Source organism: Chiloscyllium plagiosum, chromosome 15 (genome assembly GCF_004010195.1).
Source record: "Chiloscyllium plagiosum isolate BGI_BamShark_2017 chromosome 15, ASM401019v2, whole genome shotgun sequence".
Taxonomy (NCBI): domain Eukaryota; kingdom Metazoa; phylum Chordata; class Chondrichthyes; order Orectolobiformes; family Hemiscylliidae; genus Chiloscyllium; species Chiloscyllium plagiosum.
Window position 1 is genome coordinate 7976044 of NC_057724.1, and position 12057 is coordinate 7988100.

General features: G+C 39.9%; 1 protein-coding gene across 1 annotated transcript in view; it reads left to right on the forward strand.

The window, feature by feature from the left end:
- Positions 1–11687, forward strand: part of LOC122557081 (sodium- and chloride-dependent neutral and basic amino acid transporter B(0+)-like) — a 57975-nt gene extending 46288 nt beyond the window's left edge. The window contains exons 12-15 of the mRNA XM_043704371.1: positions 505–604; positions 5555–5664; positions 5769–5939; positions 10179–11687. Of these exons, the coding sequence (XP_043560306.1) occupies positions 505–604; positions 5555–5664; positions 5769–5939; positions 10179–10316 (519 nt within the window). The 3' untranslated portion in view covers positions 10317–11687. The remainder of the gene's footprint in view (positions 1–504; positions 605–5554; positions 5665–5768; positions 5940–10178) is intronic.
- Positions 11688–12057: the final 370 nt, after the last annotated feature.

Sequence of the window (12057 nt, forward strand, 5' to 3'; positions counted from 1 at the left end):
CATTCCTGAAGAAGGGCTAATGCCCGAAACGTCGATTCTCCTGTTCCCTAGATGCTGCCTGACCTGCTGCGCTTTTCCAGCAACACATTTCCATCTCTGATCTCCAGCATCTGCAGACCTCACTTTCTCCTCCAATGGGTATAGGCCCATCCCGTACCACATCTATCAAAATGATAACCCCAATCCCCATGCATCGCAGGATTTAGTCAAACAGGGCATCCTCCTATAAGTGCTGAGATCACTGACCTGTGCTGTTTACTGACTGGGAGCGTTGGGTGTTAAGGCAGGGAGCAAGATTATGTGAGGGAAGGTTGCTAAGTATGTAGACATAATTGTCAATGGTCATTCTATGGCAACCTCACAGGTGGAACATACATGATAGCAATAGTACTGAATATTTCTGCTCAGGGTGATGTCTCTTGTTTTGGCAATTTATCATATAATCTAGAAAGTTAGAATATTTTCTTCATGTGGTACCTTTCCTAATTGTTCATTTCTCATTAGGCTGGGATTTACTGGATAAATTTAATTGACCATTACTGCATTGGATGGGTTCTCATTGTATCAGCCCTACTGGAACAGATGGGTCTAAGCTGGATCTATGGTAAATGTATCAAGAAAAGTATTAAAATAAAATGAAGTAATTAAATTGAGCAGGTTTACACAAGGAAAGTTTTCAACTTCCTGTTTGATATTAAGTTTGAGAATACAAAAGTTCTCCTTCATTATCAAATTATCAAATATCTCTCCTTGTAGTTCCAGAAGCCAACATGAGAGAGGTAGTGCCTCCACCCATTGAAAAACAGTAAATTCTGGACATATTCAGCAGGTCAGACAGCATTTGTATAGAGAAACAGAGTAATCATACTGCAGGACATGCTGATCCTTTATCAATGCCTTTTGCATCTTTCACTTGTGGTATCTTTGGTCTTAGAGTCATAGAGATGTACAGCATGGAAACAGACCCTTCGGTCCAACCTGTCCATGCCGACCAGATATCCCAACCCAGTTTAGTCCCACCTGCCACACCCGGCCCATTTCCCTCCAAACCCTCCCTATTCATATACCCATCCAAATGCCTCTTAAATGTTGCAATTGTACCAGCCTCCACGTCTTGTCGAGTCATGCTTGGTTTTTAACAGAGAAAATGGTCTGACTAGCATTTTCTTGTTAACTTCTGCTCGAAACTTTGTTCAAACATCTTCACCCCAGATTGTACAGCTGTTTGCCAGTTGAGTTCCCCTTTCTGCCGATTCTTAAGGTAGTTGGACCCTGATGACTTGTCACTCTGAGTTAAGAGTAGCCTGGGATACTTCTGCATTCTAGGCATCAGCCAACTTCATTTGTAACATCTTCCTTGGTACACCATGGTATTAAAGTGGTGACTGACACAATGTCTAGATGACCAAATGCTTCCCTTACTTTCAGCATCAGACTGAGGTTTATGTCAGCTCATTTTGTTAGCAATGTTCTCATGTTTCTCTCCAGAGAGGGGAGGCATTTGGAAGGAGATGATTATTTGGCTCAGTCACATGTCTGGCAATGAATCTGAAGATGAAAAGGGATGATATTTCAGCTGCAGAAAGAAATGTACCACTTTGGATGGTAGAGGAATATCCAGATATCTCTTAAAATTAGATGGTTTAACATGGAATATGGAATTTATTATACAGCAGCATCTTTGCCTCACTCAGCTCTTTATGACACTTCCCAAACACCACACAACAGTTGGTTAAATCAGTCCACACCAGGACAGCACACAGATGGAGCGCAAGTGAAGCCAGAAAAGCAAGTGTTTGCAAAACCATCATTTAATCCAGACTCTAACCTAAATATCTACAAACTGAAGCAACCATCTTTGTGAACCCCTGTGTGATTAATGAGTTTTCTTGATTCTTCGTGATGGTGCCCCAGTTCATTACCAGCTGTGCTACATACAGGCTGCTCACCCTTATGTCCTTTGCCTGGAATGACTTTGGCAGGATTTCTCTGACCACCTAAGACTGTGAGGACCTTGCCATCACAGGTTCCCCTGGACAGTAGCAGGAGTGCCATCTGTCGCTGCAACACTGAGTTTTTGGTGTCAATGGCAGAGCGGCAATGAGGAGGATGACCTCATTGAGTGCCCTGAGACATATCTGAATGGCTGCTCAGACCCGACCCCTCCTCCCCCCAAGCCTCCCACCCGTCACTCTGGTTCTGGGCACTGCTGCTCAGGTACAAGGCAGGTCAGAATGCATGATGCATGTCCCATCAGTGAACTGCTGAGCTTGGCTCTCCTTGACAGTCTCTCAATGGAGACAGCTATCCCTTCTGCAGGGTGACCAATTGTAGCTCTCAAAGCCTGCATGGACTCTTTCACTCTCTGTGCCAACACTCCACCTTAGAATCCCTGCTACATTTCCACATGTCTGGTGCTGTACTTGCAGAAGCTTCCAGTTGACATTTGACTTCAAAGGGTCTTTTTCAATCAGGTGCTCAGTACCTCGTTTGGTTCCAGCCCTTCCCAGAATGTCAGAGACCTGCATGATTTCAGTCTCCAACAATGGGGCTTGCAACTATGATTTGCTTGCAGTGCAGACCTGTCTTTACCCACTGAGCTTGGTCGATCTACCCTGGTGCTAGTGGCTGCATAAGAACAAGCACCCTCCTCCTCATCAGATGAGAAGTGTCAAGTGTCTGCAGCTGCTGAGGGAACAGTCAAAGATTTATGAATAAGTGATTTCTTTTTCAAAGCAGCTGCATACATGCCATTGTCAACATATAGTTCATAACTGAGAAAAATAATCCAATCTGCATCTTTATAATACTAGTAAAATTGTAAAATGACTAAGATGCTGCTTTATCATAAAACATTACAGCGCAGTACAGGCCCTTTGGCCCTCGATGTTACGCCGACCTGTGGCACTAATTTGAAGCTCATCTATCCTACACTATTCCATTTTCATGTTTATCCAATAATCACTTAAATGCCCTTAAAGTTAGTGAGTCTCCTGTTGCAGGCAGTGTATTCCACGTCCCTACTACTCTCTGAGTAAAGAAACTACCTCTGACATTTGTCCTATATCTATCACCCCTCAAGTTAAAGCAATGTACCCTCATGTTAGCCATCACCATTCAAGAAAAAAGGCACTCACTGTCCACCCTATCTAACCCTCTGATTATCTTTTATGTCTCAATTAAGTCACCTAACAGTCTCAAGTCCCTCAGCCTTTCCTCATAAGACCTTCCCTCCATACCAGGCAACACCCTACTAAATCTCCTCTGAACCCTTTTCAAAGCTTCCACATCTTTCCTATAATGCAGTGACCAGAACTGTATGCAATACTCCAAGTGCGGCCGCACCAGAGTTTTGTAGCATGATCTCGTGGCTCCAAAACACAATCCCTCTACCAATGAAAGCATACACCATATGCCTTCTTAACAACCCTATCAACCTGGGTGGCAACTTTCGGCGATCTCTGTGCATGGACACCTAGATCTCTCTGCTCATCTACACTACCAAGAATCTTCCCATTAGCCCAATACTCTTTATTCCCATTGCTCCTTCCAAAGTGAATCACCTAACACTTTTCCATATTAAACTCGATTTGCCACCTGTCAGCCCAGCTCTGTAGCTTATTTGTGTCTGTAACATCCTTCAGCGCTATCCATAACTGCACCGACCTGAGTGTCATCTGCAAACTTACTAACTCATGTTTCTACGCTTTCATTGAGGTAATTTATAAAAATGACAAACAGCAGTGACCCCAAAATGGATCCTAGCAGTGCACCACGAGTAACTGAACTCCAGGATGAACATTTCCCATCAACCACCATCCTCTGTCATCTGTTAGCTAGCCAATTTCTGATCCAAACTGCTATATCACCCTCAATCCCATGCCTCTGTGGTATGTGCAATAGCCTATGATGGGTAACCTTATCGAATGCCTTACTGAAATCCATACACACCACATCAATCGCTTTATTCTCATCCACACGTTTGGCCACCTTCTCAAAGAACTCAATAAGGTTTGTGAGGCACGACCCACTCTTTATAAAACCGAGCTGACTATCCCTCATCAACTTATTCATTCCTAGATGATTATAAATCCTCTCTCTTATAACCTTTTCCAACACTTTACCCACAACCGAATTAAGACTCACTGGTCTATAATTACCAGGTTTGCCTCTACTCCCCTTCTTGAATAAGGGGACAACATTTGCTATCCTCTAGTCTTCTGGCACTATTCCTGTAGACAAAGATGACACAAAGATCAAAGCCAAAGGCTCTGCGATCTCATGCTTGGCTTCCCAGAGAAGCCTAGGATAAATCCCATCCAGCCCAGGCGACTTATTTACTTTCACATTTTCCAGAATTGCTAACACCACCTCCTTGTGAACCTCATCCCGTCTAGTCTGGGAGCCTGTATCTCAGTGTTCTCCTCGATGATGTTGTCTTTTTCCAGTATGAGTACTGATAAAAATTATTCATTTAGCGCTTCCCCTATCTCCTCTGACTCCACACACACCTTATCATACTATCCTTGATTGGCCCTAACCTTTCCCTAGTCATTCTTTTATTCCTGATATACCGATTGAAAGCTTTAGGGTTTTCCTTGGTCCTACCTGCCAATAACTTCTCATGCCCCTCCTGGCTCTTCTTAGCTCTCTCTTTAGGTCTTTCCTGGCTAACTTGTAACGCTCAAGTGCACTAACTGAGCCTTCACATCTCATCCTAACATAAGACTTCTTCCTCTTGACAAGAGATTCAACTTCTTTCGTAAACCATGGCTCTGTCACTCAACCACTTGATCCCTGCCTGACAGGTACATATTTATCAAGGACACCCAGTAGCTGTTCCTTGAATAAGCTCCACATTTCAATTGGGCCCATCCCCTGTAATTCCATTCTCCATCTGATGCATCCTAAATCTTGCCTAATCGCATTGTAATTGCCTTTCCTTCAGCAATAACATTTGCCCTGCGATATATACCTATCCCTTTCCATCATTAAAGTAAACATAACTGAATTATGGTCACTATCACCAAAGTGCTCATCTACCTCCAAATCTAACACCTGGCCAGGTTCATCACCCAGTACCAAATCCAATGTGCAAATGCCCCTTGCTGGCTTGTCTACATACTGTGTCAGGAAATTATCCTGCACATTGGGAAAAAAAGACCCATCTAAAGCACTTGAATTATAGTATTTCCAGTCAATATTTAGGAAGTTAAATACCCCATAACAACTACCCTGTTACTCTTACTCCAATCCAGAATGATCTTTGCTATCTTTCCTCTACATCTCTGGAACTATTTGGAGGCCTAGAGAAAACTCCCAACAGGGTGACCTCTCCTTTCCTGTTTCTATCCATCAGAACTTTAGACCAAAACACATTGAGACATCAGGACATAATTTTCTCATCCTACCTGAAGTCCTGAGTGACGTCTTCTCTGGTTTAACCTGTTCCTTACCTCCACCCAGGATAAGATGAACTTCAACACGAAACAAGCTGCCCTGAAGGCAGAACAGATTGAGTGATGGTGTCTCTCTGCTTCCTTGTTGTATACAGGGATTAACAGATTCATCAAGGACATTGAGATGATGATTGGCGAAAGGACTTGGCTCTTCTGGCTGTGGTGGAGAGTCTGCTGGTTTTTTATTACCCCGTGTTTGATGGCAGTAAGGAGATGTTACATTCTTTAGAGACTTGAATGGAAAGTAATCAAGCTTCAGACAATCTCTCATTCTCTTTCTGATCTTGTTCTATGCGTTCATTTCGTTAGGTAATCTTCATCTGGTCCTTAGCAACATTCACCCCACCAACATATGGACTTGTCGAATATCCTGGCTGGGCAACAGCACTGGGATGGTGTATGATAGTCTTCAGTATTATGTGGATTCCCGTTATAGCAGTGTGGAAAGTAGTTCGAGCTGAGGGCTCCACCTTGTGCCAGGTAGAGTTACACCTTCATAAATTTTAAAGGTGATGTAAGATGATTTCTGAAGTATTCCAAGCGCCCAAAGTATCTTCAATGAAAGATCATTAGAAAGTTAGAAAGGTATGACGATGCTGCTCATTTGAAAAGGTTATTCCGGTCTTGTTTTTTTTTCGAGAAGGATCGTAAACACATTGGTTCCAATGTGTCTGGTTTGTATAGGTTTTAGGGCCAATTTGATTATAGCTAACCGATACTGCCTGAGGAAAAAGGCTTTCAAGTTTAAAAAAAACACTTGTACAATGAAAGGGGAGTGGCCAGTTCTCCTAGCTCAGCTTTTCTCTGGTTTGTTTTGATTTTAGCAAGCTGTTTTGTTTATAGCTGCTGTTCAAGTCTTAGTTGGGAACCCAGAGAAGATACTGGACCGAAGGAAACAGCTCCATGCTGATTCTCTCTCTCTCATTCTCTCGCTCTCTCGATCCTCACTCTCTCTCTCTCTCTCCAATCTCTGACATCTCTTGTGTAAGAGCCTGTGTTTAATTTTACCTTTTCACCAAGGGAACTTGCAACATCCCAACATTATAGGATGTTGCAAGTATTTGGAACAGCATCATTAACTTGGGATAGTCCGTTAGGTTTTCGGATAGGTTCAGTTATTCTGTATTCTGTTTTTGCCTGTGTGTTATTTGGTAATCTGTAAATAAATTCTGTTTTGTTTAAAACCAAGGGGTTTTGACCAGCTGCATCACTCCTGGAGTATCCACTACACACCTGCTTAAAACAACAAGAAACATTAGGGTCTGGGCTACCTTCTTGAAATATTTTGAGGGATCTGGCCTGGTCCATAACAAAGGCACTATACAGGTGGAAGACGGCCATGATGGGAAATCTTTTTTTCTCAAATTCTGGTTGTCTGCCACAAAGTGGAGTATTTTAGAGGCAGTGCCTTAAACCCTTTGAATGTTGTGACTTTCATAAAACTTTCTGATAAGTTTGAATCAGTAGAAAAGATTAATGTCTATTCCCATAACTGCTTGAAATATAAATGTAACAAAAATATTGAATCCCCTCAAGCACATTTCCACAGAGACATCCGCAAGAGTTACATTCTACAGACCAACTATGCACTTTGGCTATTTCAGGGGATTTTACTCCACATGGAGACTGGAAAAACCTGATGACCAAGGGTAGCCTAAATGAGATGTTTGTTGAATGGTTTCAGGGTACTTTCTTCAAACATCACAATCTGCAGCTAGCCAGAGAGCAAACTATGCTGCAGAAGGTGTTATGCAATGAGATGGAATTAGTCATTGACCTCAGCATAAATGTTCCTCCAGGTAGCAGAATCATCATTTGATTGAATCTTGAATTAAGTTTGAGGGAGAGAATATAGGTCTAAGATTAACATTTTAAATTGAAATAAGGGCAATTTTGAGAGTAGAAAAGCAGAGTTAGCTTCAGTGAACTGGCAACTTAATTCAAGGGATAGATCAGTAGAGATGTAATAGCAGACACATACGTGCATAGTTCAAAATATGTAGAATACGTTTGTTCCAATGATAAATAAGATGAAAAATAAACTGACACCAACTTTACAGTCCAATAGGTTTATTTGAAATTGCAAGCTTTTAGAGCTCCACCCTTCCTCAGGCATGGTATGAGAGAGAGAAATGAGACATAGTAGTTATAAGCAAAAAATTAACAACTTTAAAATTAGCTGCCCTTGTTGAATCCTTTAATGAATTAGGAGATAGACAGCTGATTAAAATGTAGAATCCAGATTCCTTTCAAGTCTTTGTCCCTAGATAATTACAAGTTTTATCAATGTAGAAGAGATGATATCTCAGTTTAGACAATGCACTTTATGTATGAGGTCCCACTTGGAATCTGTCTATGTTTTAAGCTGGGTCAGTTTTTTTTTTGACGGAAAAGAATCTTGAATGAAATAACTGCCACAACCCCCCCACCCCCAGCATGAATGTTCGAGTGTGTGTGTGTCAGGGAAGGACCCATCAACTCCTCTGAGCAAAGGTCACCTCACCCAAAATGTTAACTCTGATTTCTTTTCACAGTTGTTGCCAGATCTGCTGAGCTTTTCCAGCAATTTCTGTTTTTCTTTGTGACTCACCGTCTGTGGTTAACTAAGCGGTTAAAGATAATGTCAACTTAAAGCATATAATTGCACAAAAGGTAGCTGATTAGAATATTGTTTAGAAAATAGTAAAGAGCAAAGAATGGCTAAAAGCTTAAGAAGGAAAAGTTTAGTGTTAAGGAAAACAATAAAATATGAAATAAAATAATAACATTTTCAACAGATATTTTAAAAAGTAAATCATTAACAAATGAGAATTTGTCCCATAGGAAGAAGCCTAGGAAATTAATAATGGAGCATAAAGAGTTGGCAAATGAATTGGACAGATATTTTGTATTAATCTTCATCACAGATGAACTAAGTAACATCCTAGAAACAGCTGTAAATTCAGAAATGGAAGGGAGAGAAGAACTTAAGAAGATTACAATCACCAGTGAAGTGGTAGTAAGCAAGTTGTTGGAACTTCAGGCTTCACGTCTGCAGGTCCCGCGGGCTTCATCTTAGAGTGTTATATTAAGAGGTCAGTGAGGTAGTCAAAGGCTTTCTGGAAATCCACATAGATCATGTCCCTGGCTCTCCTGTGTTTAATTTGCTCATTATCTTCTCAATGAATTCTAACAGATTTGTCAGTTATGATCTCCCATTGATGAAGCCGTGCTGACTCAGCCTTCTTTCCCAAGTACTCCACAATATCATCCTTAAAAATGGACTCTAAAAATCTTACAATGACCAAAGTCAGGCTAACTAGTCAAATGTTTCTTCTCTTCTGCCTCTCTCCCTTTTGAAACAGGGGTGTTACACAAGCCATTTTCCAGTATCTCTACAATGTCCTCAACTATTGCCTTCAGAACTCTGGGGTATAGTCCATCTGATCCAGGTGATTTATCTACCTTTTTGACCTTTCAGCTTCCCTGGATCTTTCCCCTTAGTGATATCCACTACACTCATCTCTGCCCCTAATTCTCTTGAAGTTCTGGTAGGTTGCTGGTTTCTTCCACTGTGAAGATTAATATAAAGTACTTATTCTTTTCATCTGCTATTGCTATTTGGTACCATCTATATTTAGGAAAGGAAGGAAGCACAAAGCAAGAAACTACATGTCAGTTAGCTAACATTGGTTATTGGGAAAATCCTAGTATCCATTTTTATGGAGGTGGTAGCAGGATATTTAGAAAGTCATGATATCATCAAGCAGGTTCAATATAGTGTCAAAATTGAAGAGTGTTGGGAAGAATATCCACAGAGTCCACACGTGAATCTATGTTCACATTACGCTCTCCAAAGATCTGGAAATCAGAAAGTATGGCTGTATATATTGTAGTTATCATAAATCATGGATGCATTTATTAACACACTCACTTAATTTGGGATTTAATCACCTTAAGGTTCCTTAGCCTTCCTGAAAAGAACAGAATGGAAGAAAACAAAACAGTTCCTTTTAATGTACAGAATTTTTCTGACTTTACATTTAAGATCTGTCAGAATTTCTTTTTGTTAAAAGTAATGGTTTGAGTTGGACTTACTGGATTAGTACACAAAGCAGAGCTCCAGCAGAAATTAGCAGTAGATTTTAGTCCTTTCTTATTCACATGTACAAATCAGTCATAGCTGTTTTTGGCATGTTTATCTTTTACCAAGATAATATTCTGAGCCTTTCCAAGCTGAAGTGTTAAACAAGCAATTCTGACCTCGTTTTTAACCCTTATATGTCCGTTTACAGCTCAAAGAGCAGAGGCTATAAGGGTAAATTTAGTCCTCACTGTGTTTCCAGAATGTGTAATTAATGATTGATTAATCAATTAAAGTTATTATAATTCCTTAGTAGTGTGTCCTATATGTCAAATAAATATGGTATGACCCCTCTTCTTAAATTGCTGTGACAATAGTTGCATTCAAGATGTTTCAATCATTATTAGTTAGACTTGAGACAAGTTCCTTAACTGTATCTCATTGCCAATATGTTGCATTTGCAAAATTAGAGCTTACACAAGATTGTAGCCTCTGTAATGAACATTCAAGTTAAATATTCTTCAGTAGAAGATGAATTGCCATAGGTTAGTACAAACTGAAAGATAATCTGATTAGGAACAAGATTTATTTTTAGTGGGAAACTAGTGGCAGATAAAAATCAGAAATGATTAAACATTTTACTTTTATTATCACAGAAAATATCTGCTGCTTGCACATCAGCTCCTGATTGGGGTCCATACCTGAAACAACACAGAGGGGAAAGATACAGAATGAAGCTGGATTCTACAGAAACATCTAACCCTGTGCAACTTCTGGTTACTCCTCAGATATGAATATTTAACAAAACAGTTCTTACTCAACTTGTAAACAATGTTCCTAAATATCCACCACCATTCCGATATACTCCCACCATAACTTATTTGGGTGTTTGCCAAAACAGATAATGACCTAGGTACAACTTTGGCTGATGTTTGTTCTGCCCATAGTCAGGTAGGACATGGTACAGTGGTATTACTAAGCATTTGAGTGCCTCCATCATGGATATGTAAAATAACTTTCTAATGAGACGTATTAAACTAAAAGAAGTCTAATAGCTCGGGTTGTGAAGAGAGACTTGATGATCAGAATCTTTAAAGAGCCGAAAAGTAATCATGAAGATAATCTTCGCTCTTTAGTAATATATCCATGGGAATGCGGGTTGGTAGATTGAAAAGCCAAATTTCTGCAGAATATATTGCAGAATAAAGAGAAATGTTTTTGGAACCACCTAAAGAAGTGAGTGGTGCAGAAGGGAAGCTGCAGGATTTAAACAAATATGTTTGTGGATTGAATGATGCATTGAAGGTGTAGTTATATGTCAGTTGTGCAACTACGCAAGTCCTGGTTTTAAATGGATCCGAGCCAGGAGGTAAAGTACAAACCAGAGCACTGATCTTTTCCTTGTTAGTAGGTTTCTTCACAGTACGCAGCATTACAGAACTCTTCCTCCTAACTACCAGTCTAGTGCTCTTCTAATTCTCTTCCTGCTATTTTGAAATAGACAAATTAAACAAAATTAGGGCAAAAAGCTCTGAAGGGGCATTGTATCAAAAATTAAAATTCCAATAAGGCAAACTAAAATGTCATAGTGGGGGTGATAATGCACTCAACCTATGTGTGCCCATCAATCACAGTAGGCCTGACAACTACCTGTGGACTGACTCATCTTCTGTACAATCTCAGTCAGCATCAAACAATGTCTCTTGTACGTCTTTTTAACATAACAATCAACCGAACATTAACGGATTTCTCATTTGTATCTTGAAACAGAATCTTTTTAAAATGATTAAAAAGTATGAACAATCAATTTTGATTTTCCCTATTTCTCACAATTCATTTTTACAGAAGATATCTCTCTTTTAGAACCTCCAAAAATTTCTAGAGCAAACATTCTTCTTTGGAAACCAATGGAATAATTGAAACTTTGCATCATTTTGGGGCTCTCTTTTCTCTCCAACATTTCCTTTACACAAGTGAGCTAAATGCTCAAACATTTGTCAGTGACGTTTTTGTTGAATTAACATTATTCCAAATAAAAAAATAATGTTCACATAACATTCAACTGTGATCCTTTCTCAGAATGCATTTTGCCTTTTGAATTTCTTTCAGCGTGTTACAGAAGTAGAATCTCATATCTATCACTTCCAGTAGCATCACTGTTTCCACACTGAAGATACTTTTAACTGCCTCTTTTTATTACCTTAGTTTCCAAATATTTCCAAATATAAAAGGACAATATAAAATATAAAAGGACAATATTTTCCATTTTTGCCAAGAGTACGAACAACCCAGCTGTACACAAATGCCCATCTGGAATACTGGCGCGTGATGTTTCACTTAAAAACAACTAATGTTGTATTTTTTGAATCACCCAAGGCTGGAGACCTGAGTGCACATTGCTCCAATTTAATTTCTTTCAGATTTATTTGCCTTCAGAACCTCCTCAGCTGGAACATGTTTCATCATAATATGAAGTTCCACTGCCATAAGTGTCCTGGGGTGTTTCTTAGCACGCTGTCAGTTTAACTGCTAAGT